The sequence below is a fragment of the Orycteropus afer genome, unplaced genomic scaffold (genome assembly GCF_000298275.1).
Source record: "Orycteropus afer afer isolate SDZICR_OR568_19922 unplaced genomic scaffold, OryAfe1.0 scaffold00010, whole genome shotgun sequence".
NCBI lineage: Eukaryota > Metazoa > Chordata > Mammalia > Tubulidentata > Orycteropodidae > Orycteropus > Orycteropus afer.
Window position 1 is genome coordinate 19,699,794 of NW_006921597.1, and position 16,222 is coordinate 19,716,015.

Sequence of the window (16,222 nt, forward strand, 5' to 3'; positions counted from 1 at the left end):
TTTTTTTTTTCTCTAAATGATTTTGAGTTTTGTTCCACATTGTTCTCCCTCTCTATTCAGGATCTCCTACACAGATCCCCTTCCAAGTGGATGACAGTGGTAGCCGGGCATTATCTAGTTCTTCTGGTCTCATAGTCGTATAGGCTGCAGATTGGATGGTGCACCAGTCGCTAGAGCTAATTGTTTCATGAATTTTTGGTTTTCTTCATTCTTCTTTGCTCTGGACGAGGAAAGACCCATCGCTGCATCTAAATGGCTGCTTGCAAGCTTTTAAGATCCCAGTCACTACTCACCAAAGTAGAAGGTGGAACACTGTTTTGTGTAGTATGTTATGCCAACTGAGCTTGATGTCCTCTGCAACTATGGCCCTTTTATAAGGATACATCAGGGTGTGAACCCTAGTCTTGATAGTATGGATTCCCATCCTGTCTCTCTCCAAACTAGCCTGTGGCACTGAGTAAGACTCTCTATCTTTCTTAGACTTAGCTATGGAAAATTTTATGTGAATCACTTTTTCTATAGCTACTTGAACCAATTAGACCGGATTACAGCTCCTGACTACCTTCCTAATGAGCAAGATGTACTACGGTCCAGAGTGAAAACCACAGGCATCATTGAGACCAAGTTTTCAGTCAAAGACTTGAACTTCAGGTGGGTACATGGTTCCCTGGGGCACTGTAGGTACATAGGTGCAATCCCAGAAAGGAGCATGTGGGCATGCTTCTTGGCCTTTGCTGAAGCCTAACCTGAATTACTCTCCCACGTCTCCCCCTTTACTCCCTCTTCCCATCCTACTGCTAAGGAGTCCCAAGGTGGCCACCTCCCTGAGGTGAACACGAAGGATATGTGGGTCGTAAGTGAGGCATACCTATGAAAACACCTGCTTCTTCACTCAGGATGTTTGATGTGGGAGGGCAGAGATCGGAGAGAAAGAAGTGGATCCATTGCTTTGAAGGAGTCACTTGCATCATTTTCTGTGCAGCCCTCAGTGCCTACGATATGGTTCTGGTGGAAGATGACGAGGTGGTGAGTGGCCTTTGCACCAAGCAGTTTTGGTAAACCATGTTCTCCTCATGACCTTTCCTCTAAATCTTGTGTCACTTCAATGTCCCTACTTGGGTGATTTCAGCTAACACTGACACTCTAGCAGACCTCTAGAAGTCCTCTAGCAGACAAATCAGTGTTTCAAGCAATTCTAGAAAAACCTCTTCTTCCTCATGTTCTGGGTTAGCACTTTGAGCTCCAAATTTTCTGAGAATGACCTAGGACATTACAAGGCTCATAAGAAAAATCAAATACCAAAGGGATAAGGAATGATCAACTACGCAAAGCAAAGGAGTTATACTTAGTACTCTACCCAGGCTGATTGTGGAAATAAGGAATGGGAGATTACAATGGTAGAGAAAACAATGGTGTGTATCTTTATGCAATATTATAATAGAGGGGTTGAACTACTAACATCACTTAGAAGCCTAACAACATACCAAGTGCCAACAGGGTTAAGGAGAGACTGACAGACCAGGTTTCTCACATGCCAATTAAACTGGCAGCACTGGGACTACCTAAGGCAGTTCTCTGGAGCTTGTAAAATTCTACAAGACAGGAGCTTGAAGAATGAGTATCCAAACCCATCCAGTTACTTTCTCTGAGTCTGAGGTAAGATGTCAAAGGCATGGAAAATGCTAATTTCACGTAAGCGTCTGTTCCTTAAAGGAGCCCACAGGTGACTGATGGAGGACAAAGCTCCTACCCTCATCCTCTGCTCCAGTTGGTTTTCCCTTCTCTTTAGTAGTTCAAGTTCATGTTAGAGCACTCTCTATATATCTTCTGACCAAAATGTTCCAGGCACTTTCTAAGATCTCAGCTATCTTTAACCCTGGAGTCTGTAAGTCTTGAAGGAGTATTACCAGTAAAAAAGGATAAAAACTAGAATTTTGTTTTATTAGATGAAAAGACTGATCCCAATACAGCTGACAGTATACTTCAAGGCCCTAACAGCCTGCTTCCTATGAACAGGCTGAGCTGAGGCACTGGGCAACTTCCAGACTACACATATATAAAACATCACTTCTCACTCTCTGAGTGGCAATGAGAGAAAGTAAGGGAGAAGTGCTTGTGAAGTGGCACTAGGATATTCTCTAGCTCTCACCATGTGTCACCAGGGCCAATGTATCCCTACCATGTTCCTTCCCAAACTGAGGCTCAGGATGCCAGGACAAGCCTATCAAAATCATTCTGGAGATGCAAATGAGGATGTGGTAACTGAAGCCCAGATCCAACCCTTATCAACAGTACTTACGCCAGTCCTTAGCGGTGTCCTAGCTGCCAAGATCTGCATAGCACTTACTGTGTATCTATATGCCAGCCAAGGAACCCTCCTGGTGCACTGACTGGTTAAGCACTCAGCTGCTAACTGAAAGGTTGGCAGTTCAAACTCACCAGCCACTCCACAGGAGAAAATATGTGGCAATCAGCTTCTGTAAAGATTATAGCCTTGGAAACCCTACAGGACAGTTCTACTCTATCCTACAGGGTTGCTATGAGTTGGAATCAAGTCAACAGCAACAAGTTTGTTTTTCTGTTTTTCTTATATGCCAGCCACTATCATGGGCACTATACATGTATGATCTAATTTTATTTTTGTAACAACTCCATGAGATAGGTAAACTGACATTCAGAAAAGTGTTATTTCCCTCAAGTCAGTTGTTGTTAGGTGCCGTCGAGTTGTCCCTGACTCATAGCGACCCTATGTATAGCAGAACGAAACAATACCATGATCCTTGCTATACCTGAGCCCATCGTTGCAGCCACTGTGTCAATCCATCTCATTGAGGGCCTTCCCCTTTTTCGTTGTCCCTCCACTTTACCAAGCATGATATCTTTCTCCAGGGAATGGTCCCTTCTGACAACATGACCAAAGCAGGTGAGATGAAGTCTGGACATTCTCACTTCCAAGGAGTGTTCTAGCTGCACTTCTTCCAGGGCAGATTTGTTAGTTCTTTTAGCAATCCATGGTACCTTCAGTATACTTCATCAACACCACAACTCAAAAATATCAACTTTTCTTTGGTCTTCCTTATTCACTGTCCCACTCTCACATGCTTATGAGGCAATTGAAAATACCATGGCTTATGTCAGGTGCACCTTAGTCTTCAAGGATTTATCTTTGCTTTTCAGCAAAGTCGTATAGCTATTAATATGAAAGAAAGAAGACGGGATCTATTCCAAACCCAAACCAAAGCAGCTGGTCAATTCTGACTCACTGTGACCTTACAGAACAGAGTAGAAATGCCCCATAGGGTGTCCAAGGCTGTAATCTTTACAGAAGCAGAATACCACATCTTTCTCCCCCACAGTGGCTGATGGGTTCGAACCACTGACCTTTTGGTTAGCAGCCAAGTGCTTAATCACAGTGCTACCAGGGCTCCTTTGGCTCTACTCTAGCACAGGCTGTTCCCTGTCTTTCCTTCTACATTTGGAGCACTGGGTTCTCCAAAGGGAACAAGAACAGAAGCAGACAGCTCATACGCCCAGTCTGATACTTCTGATGGTGTTTCTCTTACTAGAATCGTATGCATGAATCTCTGCACCTGTTCAACAGCATATGTAACCACAAGTTCTTTGCGGCTACTTCCATTGTTCTCTTTCTCAACAAGAAGGACCTCTTTGAGGAAAAAATCAAGAAAGTGCATCTCAGCATTTGTTTTCCAGAGTATGATGGTAAGTGCTTAGGGTCAAAGTTGATGGTTATGCTTTCTTAGTATAGTGACTGGAAAGGAGAGACAAAGGAAGTTGCCTTAAGGGAGAAACCTGGGCATTCAGTTACAGGGTTTAAACTCTGATGTCTCTGGAACAGAGCAGCTGTTGTTGTGGGAGAGCCACTGACTGTTCAAATGATACATACCTGGAACCAAGGGCAAAGTCTTAGGGAGATCTATCTCCTCAATTTCTTTGCTCAGCTCAGGTGGGAAACACTGCAGAACTCTGTTTCCTCGAAAAACAATCTCCAACTGCAGTTTTCTAATACAGCATTCTGAGGATCAAGTTAGTCTCTTAAATAGTAAGTGAGCTACTAAAAGGGTTAATTTATCCCACTTCTTCACTATTTTTCTGGAAAACCAGGGAACAACTCTTTTGAGGATGCAGGGAATTATATCAAGAGCCAGTTCCTTGACCTCAATATGCGAAAAGATGTCAAAGAAATCTACAGTCACATGACCTGTGCTACAGACACGCAGAATGTCAAATTTGTGTTTGATGCAGTTACAGATATTATCATCAAAGAAAATCTCAAGGACTGCGGGCTCTTCTAATCCTCACCATTCCTCAGGTACACAGTGTATAAAAGGCTTGAGATTTAGGTAATTTCAAGCAGAAAATTATAGGTCAATATACCACGACACAAAGAATGAATCCATTCTCCTTTGGAGATGGCATATGCATGACTACAACCATGACTCATATATTCTTTTCAAAGTGGGAAAGCTAGTGCACTTTAAAGAACATGAGGCCAGGAGTCAGAAGACCAGGTTCCAGTACTGGCTCTGGAACTCACTGCAGAAATGTAAATACTTCGTTTCTCTGAGCCTCAAGTCCCTCATCTATAAAATGAAGCTAACTTCCCTACCTATTCCACAGGATTTTTCTGAGGATCACAAACGTAACTGAAGGGGAAGCACATAAAACTTGCTGTGATTCAAGTCAGAAAGGAATCCTGTATAAAATCCAACACCCCATTTTTAGAATAAACTAGCAAACCTTCCCTATCCTCTACAAAAAAAAACAAACCTAGAATCTCGATAAACCTGCCACCCGCCTTTTACTAACAGACCTCTATATGCATTATTAGCTCAGTGACCTAGACCACTGGATAGGAGATAGGAGTTTGTTACTTTCCAAGGCACACAGCCAAAAATGATCATCTTTATTAAGCACAGATTATCCCTCTTAATTTGCTAGGCAGCCAAAAAGACTTTGTTTCCTTTATTTCTATAAATAACTGTTTCTTAGCTATGTAAGATACCTTCTGAATAAACTTGGAATACAGCAACACACTCCTACTTAAGAGTAATAATGATTTTATTGCTGTCACTTCTCTATCACAGAATTAAGAACAAATGAACAATTCTAAAATTCTCATTTCAACTGCTGCATGTGCCAGGTAAAAAAAAAAAAAGCCAGCTGATCTTGCTTTAGGAACTGAAAACCTTTGCAGTTGGTTCTATGTAACACTGGCAGAAAACAAGTAACATCACTAAACAGGCCAACAATTATTCCTTTGAACTTCTTTGTGGGGAAAGGAGCTTGCATGTATCTTCTCAGTACGTGGTGAAGTCAAGTACAGATTTAGCATTTACAACTACTAGTGAGGAAAGTTCTTGGCATCCAAGATATAGTATACAAAAGAAACTGTCAATTAAAATGAAAGCCTGCTCCTTGCCAGAAACACATATTCATACTTAGGCTGCTACCAGCAATATTGATACTGGAGAGCCATATGAGCCTGAAATACAATGAAGGATAAAATTGTAGCTGTTAAAATTGGATTAATGCAACCATCTTGCTGATTCCCTGAAAGGAAACCAATTTGGAAGCAAAATATAACCAGACCAAATAAGGCAAAGTCCTCTGGCTACTGCCAATTAAAAGAACTTAAGCCAAAGAAAATTCCTGGCTAAGACTTCTTATCTGCACAAGATGTTCAGGGACTACCCCAAGCAGCCTGCTCCAACCACCACTAACTCTCCACGCAGTGGGCTCTGAGTCTTTTGTCATGGATCCCTCTAGCAGTCTGATGAAATCTATGGATGTCTTCCCAGAATATTTTAAGATGCATAAAATAAAATTTAGACAATGATAAAAGGAAACCAAGATGTGAGATACAATTCTACCCATACTCTTTGGAGCTCTGAAATCCCAGGTTAAGAACCCCTCATTCCAGGTATGATCTTGTCTATTCAGGCTCCAAACATCATTTATCCCATTCATTCCATCTTCAAATAACTCCACCTCCCCTCAGGTTGTACCAGATTGTTTGCTTCTTTCATGAACTTTTCCTTAGTCTTTGAACCTAGGTAGGAATTGGCTATGGGCTGAATTACAAAAGCTTACCATAGGCTCTCTGTGATGTTCATATAGAACTTGCCCTATAGTAGCATGAAAGTAGAGCCACCAGACAGGTCTTCTGGTGGAATAATTAGAAATCTTTAGCAGAATAAAATAAAGTTGCATTTTAGTCCTCTCCTTTTTCTCCAGTAAACATTTAACTTTTGACTGGTTTATAAGCAAATTCACAAAAGTCACCTTGTATGAACAATTTGCAGTTTATATCAGAAAATGAATGAAACAGCAGTATCTAAAGCTACCTGTTCTACAGATGCTTGCGGGGGGGGGGGGGCTTAAAAAAATTCAAATCTATTGCCACTAAGTTAATTCTAATTCACGACAACCTCATGTGTGCCAAAGCAGAACTATGCTTCAAACAGTTTTCAATGTCTGTGATCTTTCAAAAGTAGATCACAAGGCCTTTGTCCCACAATGCTTCTGGGTGGGTTTGAACTGCTAACCCCTCAGTTACTGGTGGAGCATGTAACTATTTATACCACCCAAGGACTCCAACAGCTTCTATACACCCACAGCCATTTACTGAGGTATTGTTTTGGCTGAGGTAAGGGTATGGTTACACTCACCTTATGACATTTTCAAGGTAAAATTCTTTGGCGAAGCTAGAGGAAATAAAACTTTGATTTATTACTGTTATTGCATGATTTTGTATATAATAGTATTTACCTCTGCTGCCTTTAACTCTTGTGCTCTCCCTGTCTTCCTTTGCTTTACTTACCTCCCTCTTATTGAGTATCAACTTCCCCTTCAGTCAAGTTAACATGCATCTACCCCATAGTGATTAGATACAAAAGCTGAATAGGTGTGAGAAAGTAAATGGGACTACACCTGTGAATAAACAGACATAAATTTGACAGAAGACCAGAAAAACTAGATAGTGCCCAGCTACCATGGCCAACCACTCTGAAAGGGATCACAATAGGAGATCCTGTATAAAATGAGAGGAAAAATGTGGAATAAAACTCAAAATAATAATAATTAAAAAAAAAAAGACCAGGCTTACTGATCCAATACAGACTGGTGGAACCCCCAAGACTATGGCCATTAGTCACTCTTCAAGACTGTAAATGAACTCACCCCATGGCTCAACTTTCCCCCTAACGATAGAAGGCCTATGAGCAGCATTAGGGAGGTATACACTCCTTAGAACAATCAAGCACACTAGAGCAAAAGGGTAGCATTTGCCCAGGGATAAAACGCAGAAGGCAGCAGTGGATAGGAAGGGACAAATGGAAATGGTAACCACAGGGAGGAAGTAGAAAGACTGCTGTTACACTGTGGGGCTGCATTCAGTATCATGAAATAAAACACGTATGAAGTGTTGAATGGCAAACCAACTTGCTCTGTAAATTTTAACTCAAACATCAATAAAGTTAGAAAAAAAATAAGCCATATACTCTGCCATCTTTATTTTTCTCTTTTGCCTCATTTTAAATTTCTACTATAGAGTTGAATTTCATATAACTTTATAAGCCACCGAAAAGCCCTAGTGTGCAGTGGTTAAAGTGCTCAGCTGCCAACCAAAAGGTCAGTGGGAGAAAGATGTGGGAGTCTGCTATAGTAGATTTACAGCCCTGGAAACTCTATGGAGTGATCTACAGAGTCACTATGAGTTGGAATTGACTTGATGGTAACAGGTTAGATTTCAGTTTGGTTATAACACATCAGAAATTCTTTCTGTAACAAGGCAGGTCAGAAATAATCTATTTTCTTGCACTGCAATCTTAATTCTAAGAATGACAAAACTAGACTGAACTTTTAAAAAATATTCTAGGTCCATCACTAGCAACTTGCAGTTAGGCAACTCAGGCCCTGGGAGGTAGAGTATGTTCATCAAGATCACACTGCTAGGTAACAACAGAACTAAAACTCCAACAGGTCTGAACCCAGTATCACTGGTGTCTCTCTCTCTCTCTCTCTCTCTCTCTCTCTATATATATATATACATACACATATCATGCTGCCTACAGCCCACCATATACTAGAAAGTCAAATTCTGTTCTCCTAAGCTTCGTATAGTCCCAAATTCTTAGCTATTCTTTAGTGATTACTCCATCTCTAAATCAGACATTTAACAAGCCATCATCTCCAAGCTAAATGCAAATAGTTTTAAAAGTGGAATGTGAAATGAGCAGGAAATCTCAAACACACAAAATAACAATGTATTTGCTGAAGGTATAATTTCCTGGTCACATGTTAGAGGACAGAGATTAAGACTTTTCCCCAGCACAAATGATTACAGAGACACTGATGATAGCAAACCAAGTGTGAATTAGGTTCCATTTCATATAAATCTGATGACTTCTTTAAATAAAAAATTCAATGTAACTAGAAATGTGCTTTTTTTATGCTTCTGTGGACAAAAAGGAGTAGCAGAAAAACTCAGTCTTAAAAGCAACGTGAAAGATGTATTTACTCCTAAGAGTCCTATTCTGATTATAAAATTCACTTACATATATCCCAACTATTCTGAAACAGGGTATCTCCCACCTTCTCTCCTCAAGATGAAGCGTAACAGCATTCAAAACCCAGTCTACACTTGGAGATATGCCGTGGACCAAAGGGTGCCAGCCATGCTGGGTGAAGGCGGTAAAGGGTGAGGAGCTCTTACCTCCCACAGCTCTCTCTACCCAGCATAGCCCCTGGAGCACAGATTCCAGCAAGACTTCAGTGTTGAGCCAGGGACGGCAAGTGTACCAGTGCCTCTGGTGGTCCTGCTAGGTAATAAGTGTTAAGACATTTCCATGAGGCCAACAGTCATACTGGAGATTGCAGAAGGGAGCTTTTCTCTATCCCTTGGCCATGAAAAAGCACACACTAGTCTGAACAGAAGATAATAAAATGATTTAAATGCAAAACAAAGACTTTTTCACCTTGCTTCACAAATTTTACAACAATTTATAGTTGAACTTCATTTCAGGTCTTCAAAACGAATATGGGGAAAGTGATTCTGAGAAAAGATAATCAGCTACAATGAATACATTTGTTGGCATTGCCTTAGGAAACCGCCTTTCTTCAGTGTAGCATAATCCTAAGTATCTTAAAAAGAAATCTGTAAAACACTTTCAAATATATTACCTTACAGAAATCAGAATCATAGCTGGAAGGAATAACTTAACCCATCATTAGGTAACAGATGAGGGATGTTACGACTAAAAGTGGCCTGTACAAGATTTGATAGCCTGTTGGAAGGAGAAAAACCACCAGAAACCAGCACTCCAAACAATCCTCCCACCTTGTAAGATTCTGTCGAAGTCTCAGGACATTTACCCTGTATAGTAGGAATGAACAGTTAGAAACTTCTGAAGTTTTGTCATGTCTAATGGGACTCTCTCTTACTTATAAACAACAAGTCTCTTAATAAAAATGTGTGGAAAAACCAAAGGAGTATAGGGATGGGGAGTAGAGGTTAGGAGAAGCTAGGCAAAGCTGGTTGTATATACAGAATATAATATTCCAGGTGCCAAAGCTCTCACATACTGAGATAGTATCTAGGCAGCTATTTATTAATATTTGACTATTACTCCTACCTTGTTGATTTCCCCTAGATTTCAGGTAAGAGGAGCCAGGAGCATTGGAGCAGACAAACACTTTTACAGTCGACTCTTCAATCACGTTCCTTTTCCTACCCTTTCCCAAGCCCTCTCAAAAAGACTCTCATAGTTTACAGCTAGTCAGTTTTACTCTTTATGCACCAATTGTAAATAAATAACAATGTTATTATATATACACTCATCTCTATTACAGGATTTTCTTATCTTTAGTGTGGTAGGTGTTATCTTTCAATTTTCACTACATAAATAAATGCAGTGAAAAAAGCTGAATGAAAAGAAATGCTCAGATACCCCACGTTTCTTAATCTTTTGTATAAAAGCTAACTTTTTGTGTTTAAAATGTAATATCTCTTTGACCAGTCTCCATACTAATTTTTTGGTGGCATGTACCTTAACTTAGTCATGTACAAAAAGTGCTGCTTCTTGTTGGCAAATAAAAATCATTAAATCATTTACTAGTGATTTTGAGGTTATCCATCCACTGAAGTGATTTTTGGTATGATACAAGGTCTTACTCAGTTGCCTCCAGATGACCCAAGTTGGTTGCCTCAGAATCACCTTGAAAAATATATTAAAAATACAGATTCCCAGGACTTGTCCCAGTTATCCTAATTTAGTAGGCTTTAGCCAGAGACTCTGTATTTATTAAATCATGCACCTCGAGGTTAACGGCGCTATATCATATTTCTTACATATCCTTATTCCTGAGAAGAGCTGGGTCAGGTCGGACAGCCCTGACAAAGTACCAGGAAAAAAGTGTCCTGCCCGGACAGCACAGTGGGTAAAGCATTCAGCTGACAGCCCAAAGGTTAGTGGTTCAAACACACCAGCTGCTCCACGAAAGATGAGGCAGTTCGATTCCGTAAAGATTCACAGCCCTGGAAAGCAATGGGGCTATTCTACTCTGTTCTATAGTTTCACTGAGTTGGAATCAACTTGATGGCAGTGAAGGGCCCTGACTTGTTCTGAAGTACACCATTCTCAGCAGAAGCAACTCTTGAAAGGTAATGAGAAAAATGGGCAAAAGAAAAAAAATTAAAAACAAACCAAAGATAAAAGAACAAAGACCTTGGCCATCCTGGAAGTTATTCTCTAGTGTCTCTTTAACTCTTACTTCGTCATAGTTGACAGCAAGATTGACTTTCAATTTCAGGCCTCTTGGAAGCCTGCTTTTCTCTTTTACTTGCTGGAAGCAATTTAACAAAATATGATGGCCATAAAAGCTGTATGAAAAGCCATGGTGGCTCCAGGTCAGAATTCTGATTTATACTATGAAGCCTAATTACCTGGCAATACTGGAAAACCAAGATAATTTTCTTCTCATAGTCAGTATTACACTAACAAGGAATGATTTTAAAAGTAAAGACTGAAGGAAATTAGTGCTATTTGAGATCTGCACAAATAAGTAGAGAACTGTGACTTCCTGAGCACCTGGAAGGAAAAGGATCAAAGGCAGACTGTTAACTGTTAAAAGACTAACTTTACATTATTAGTGTAACTGCCAGTACAGCAAGAAGTCCCGCCACAGGAAACCCCAGGAATGTGTCACAAATGCTAAGCAAATTGATAAATACATGAAGGGACTAGTCAGGCCAAGCATTAAGCAATGTCCCCAGAAAATCACAGCTACAAAACAGAGAATAATGGCCATGGTATAAGAATATATGGTGAACGCAAGAATGAGAAGGACTAGCAGTTATTCTTTAAATACTCCAAAACGTGCATATAATAAAATACAAACAGAATACAAATGAGAATAAAAAAATAAACAAAGCAAGAAAACCATTTTTCAAAAGTGTGGTCAGAAATAAGCAGTACCTTATGAAAAATAATAATCCATCCGTGGAAATAATTTTTTAAAAAGGATACACTGAACTGAAGATTTGGAATGTAAACTCTCCAAGAGGAAAATGTCATCTCAAAATCTAATGTGAAGATTCTTACAATTTTCACATCAGAATGTGAAATCTGTGCAAGGTTGAACTTACAAGGATGGTTTGGGAAGACTGGCTGTTAAGGAGTAGAATGATTCCTCTTTACCGAGACTAATGAGTAGCAATTCTATAGCCCAAGGTTTTACTCATGTGAAGATATTATCAAGAAAACAAAGCCATTGTTGCAGTCTTTCCTATTAGGGTCTATTTACTGTTCTTTATTCATTAAACTTTCATTTTCTTGGGTGTGCTGACTTCTTAGAAAAAGCCTGGTCACCTGAATTCTGAAATATTATCCATCATATATCACCAGCATTCTCCAGAGAAAAGTTTCAAGGTAGCTTTTAGCCTCTTTGACGACAAACATCAACCCTTTTTCTGAAACTACACTATTAGATTTACCATTTCATTGCCACATTCTAGTTCTGCTATAAGAAAAGATCTCTTATTTCAAAACAAAAATTAGTGATTTGTAAACCCGGATGATGATCAGAATATCACCTTTTAAAAATTGTATCTCGCAAGCCCATCAGTCAAGAGTCAAACTCTGAGATGGGTCCACATGACTTTGACTTAAGTCATATTTAAGAACCACTGACTTAAACTGCCTCTCTCTGTCAAGGATATGTGTGCATTCAGAAAGGTTACTTGGGATGGTGGAGTGGGGACGGTCTTTGTAAAAACATACAGCAAATATAAATAGCGTAGAGAGAACTACTATTTTTCACTAAAGAAGGGTTCAAACAGTGAATATATCAGGTATACATATTCAAAATGAAAATACAAATGCATTCCAAAGTAAAATTAACTTTTTTGGATTATCTGTTATTTTAGATAATCAACACCACCATTTCATTAGGCCAGAGACTAGAAAGACTCCAGTTTAAAACAATATTCCACCAGTTCTCTTTTCTAGATGATCCTGTATTACAGAAATAAGGAAAAGATATATTCAAAATGAACAAGTAAGAACTATCAACTCTATTTACATTGTGGGCATAAGTCAGTGGGCAACTGAAAAGGATCATTTTCTTTCTTTCAGATCAAGTTTTCCCACCTCTAAAAATTTGTTAGATAAATACAGTTATACCATCTACACAGTTAAAAAAAAAAAGAAGAAGAAGAAAGAAAAATTACCAATAAAGGCACTGAACTACTGTAGCTTGCTTTCTGAAGCAGCTCTGGTGACCATCAACTGTTGTTTTTTTCAATTAGTAAAAAGTCACATGAAAAGATGAAATAGAATCCAATCCAAAAAGACTGGATCCCAAAAGGCACTGCTCAAACTACTGGTTTGAAACGCTGAAAATGCACTCATGCATTCTCTTCATTTGCCTTCCCCCAATGGACCATTCAATATTTAATGACATTTGCTGTACATCATACAAAAGGACCTGTAGGCTACAGTGAATACTGCTCTCCACACAACAAAATGTAAATCTGGAAAATGGATTGACTGCTTATCACTTATACAGATATGACAGAACACCCTCAGTCTTAGGCAATGATTCAACAACAGTATTACACCAAAGGCCTAGACCTCAGAGAACCCTTCTACCTACATCCATTCTCAGACAAAGGCCAAAGCACACTCAGCAGGGGCAAAAAGGAACAAAAGAAAGTATTTCCAGAAAGGACTAGTTACAAATAGGAGCAAACCTGGACTCTTTACTCACCATTTTAATACTGCTGCCAATTATAACAGATTAAAATCTATACACATGACAAAGTGGAAAATAGTACCAAAATGCAACAGTTTCAGCAAAAGAACATACTAAGAATTACTACAGTTAACATTGCTACAATAAAAACAATGGCAAACAGGGATTTGGCACCACATTTACAAAGTGAAAGCATGCACTGTTAATACACTGTCGATGTCTCCCAACAGAAAAGGCCATGAAGATGGAAAACAAGGGGCACCTTTTACAAAACTGCCTATGACTGAGACAAACACACAAGAATCAAAGTGGTCAATTTAATAGATATGTAGCAGCAAAGTCGTTGGTTTGGAATTCAGTAATTTGTAATTCTCATTGGCAGCCAATCTGGGTGTGTCTTACCCAAGAAGCTGGCTTTATCACACTTTATCAGTATTTATCTAGTAATTTGGGAATCAGCATAAACCAGGTTAATCTTCAACCACAAGCTTAAAAAAGAGAGAGCTAGAATCGTATTGCAGAACTCTCCAGTGTAATTTCCGTTTAGAAACCATAATGGTACTTTGAGCAGGATAGTAACATAAATTTAATCCAAAAAAGCTACAATCATAGCCCCAAGAATTGTAAAGAATTTTAAGTAATTACAGAAATATTATATTCTGACCATACCAAGAGTTAAAAACAAAGAGTTCCTACTAAGAGGAGTATTTTCAAGATGATCTGGTCATATCATGTGCATAGTTAACATTGTTTGTGTTTTAATAAAGATTCTTTTGCAAACAAAGAAATAAAATTTAGTAAAGTTATTCTTCTCTTGATGGAAAAAAAAAACCCTTTAAAAATGAACTACTGGTGGTTTTGTTAAGAAGGAGAAAAAAAAGAGTAAGCTACGTACTGAAGTTCTGGAATGCAGCACCTCAACTTCACATCTGCCCTAAACATTTGAGATTATGAAATCCAACTGATGGCTTGATGATCAAATCATACTTTACAGTGGTTCCAATTCCAATGTCTGACTTTATCACCTCATACGTCAATTAAAAGTTCCCTAATACAGAAGATTGTGCTAAAGAATGCTAAGATTCTGCATGCTGCTGCCATTCCCTGGTCCCGTTCATGCTTGCAGCTGTCCTGTGAAACAGCAAAAGAAGTCTGGTCTCAACACTCCACACTGTAATAACTGGAAAAGAAGAACATTCTTAATTAGAAAAAATTGACAAGGCCAAGAGCCATCACTATAGCACTACAACTAAGTCATTCAAAGTTTTACCTTTCACTAATATCCATGCTCTTCAATAAAGTCCACATTCCTTTAAGTTGTTTTTAATGATGACATCTGTAACAGCATCAAAAACAAACTGCACATTCTTGGTATCTGTGGCACAGGTGAAGTGGGTGTAGATTTCCTTGGTATCTTTTCTTCTGTTCAGATCTTCAAACTGGCACTGAATGTAAGCAGCTGCCTCTTCATATGTATTGGAACCTGAAGCAGATAAAAACACTCTTCATTTCAATAGCTGCCTGAACTCAATTAAGTCAGACCATCGCCATTTATGAAGGAAGAGGGAACAAGACCAAGACAGAATTCCGCATTTCTATAATCATTTCTTTTTCACAAGAGCAGACTTTCATTACAAGTTTTAAAATGAAATCACCACACACAAAGTTGAAGGAAAACAAAACTGCAAGTGTCTCTTTCCTTTTTCCCCTAGATTTTTCACATGAAAAATATAGAAAATATAAAAGGAAACTGGGGAAGTAGGAGGACACATTTCTAGAGAACACAACGGTTTAAAAGGTCAAAGAGCCTGCACTCCTTGGAAGGATCTTAAAAAAAAAAAAAATTCCAAAGGGTAAGTCATGCTTCTTTTCACATCATTCCACAGCACTTAGTCAGAGCTTTCAAGGCAATAATTTAAATAATCACAAGTCAAACTAATAAATGCAACTGAGAAGAGGGCTTGAATTATATCCATTAAAAGGGTGAATTTTATGGTATGTGAATTTACACTTCTGTAAAGGGGGAAAGAGCCAAAGATAAACCCTTTTTTCAACATTTGATATTAACAATCTTAATAGCCTGCTTTCTACACAGCATTGCCTACTCATGAAACCTTTAAGATTAGCCCTAAAAACTGCCTACAGAGTCAGGGGAACTTAAAACACACAGACAAACAGACACACAGACACACACACCAATTATTCCAGTAAACTACAGGCTATTTTCAGTGACAGCAAGCATGACAAAAAAATATCAACAATTAAGTAAATAAAGAAGACTAATAAAAACAAAAAAGTTTAAGAAAAGAAAGGGATATTAGTTACATAGGTTATTTAAAGAAATGAAGGAAGACAGCTTGGTAGGTATGTTTCTTGAAGTCTATAGAACTTTGTCAATTAGAGGAGGAGGTGATTGCAAAGTGAAAGTTTGTATGGTAGGAAAGGAGATCAATACCTGGGAAATCAGGACTGTGAAAATTCTTAAGTAAAATGAGGTCAGTGGATGATAGACTTGGAAGTCCACAAGAAAAATTACTGGGTTTGAACGGAAGGTTCTTTGTTATGTATGAAGATTCCCAGCTGGGACTTCAACATTAATATCAATTCTTTTATTTAAGATTTCTTTCCAATTCTAAAACTAGGCTACTTTCTGTAAACTCCTTACCTCATTCTCACCTCCCTCCTCACTCTGACCAGGTGCCTATATTCCTAACTTCTCTGAGAAAAAAAAGGCCATAAGGCTTTTTAAGTCTACCACCTGACTTCAAAAAGTTACTTATGTTTACAACTAATTGTACCTCTGGTCTTAGAAGTGTCGTCTTTCTTTTCTTTTCTTTTTTTAAATTGTGATTTGGGTGAAGATTTACAGAGCAAATTCACTTTCTATACAGCAGTTCACATATACTTTGTCTCATGTCACTGACCACAGTTTACCACAATGCAACAGCTC

General features: G+C 38.8%; 2 protein-coding genes across 2 annotated transcripts in view; one reads left to right on the forward strand and one right to left on the reverse strand.

The window, feature by feature from the left end:
* GNAT2 (G protein subunit alpha transducin 2) overlaps positions 1-4,313 on the forward strand; it is a 13,131-nt gene extending 8,818 nt beyond the window's left edge. Inside the window, exons 5-8 of the mRNA XM_007949668.2 lie at positions 523-651; positions 897-1,026; positions 3,567-3,720; positions 4,123-4,313. Coding sequence (XP_007947859.1) covers positions 523-651; positions 897-1,026; positions 3,567-3,720; positions 4,123-4,313 — 604 coding nt within the window. The remainder of the gene's footprint in view (positions 1-522; positions 652-896; positions 1,027-3,566; positions 3,721-4,122) is intronic.
* Positions 4,314-14,564: 10,251 nt separating this feature from the next.
* The window catches only part of GNAI3 (G protein subunit alpha i3), a 54,654-nt gene continuing 52,996 nt past the window's right edge, over positions 14,565-16,222 (reverse strand). The window contains exon 8 of the mRNA XM_007949679.2: positions 14,565-14,755. Within this exon, the coding sequence (XP_007947870.1) occupies positions 14,565-14,755 (191 nt within the window). The remainder of the gene's footprint in view (positions 14,756-16,222) is intronic.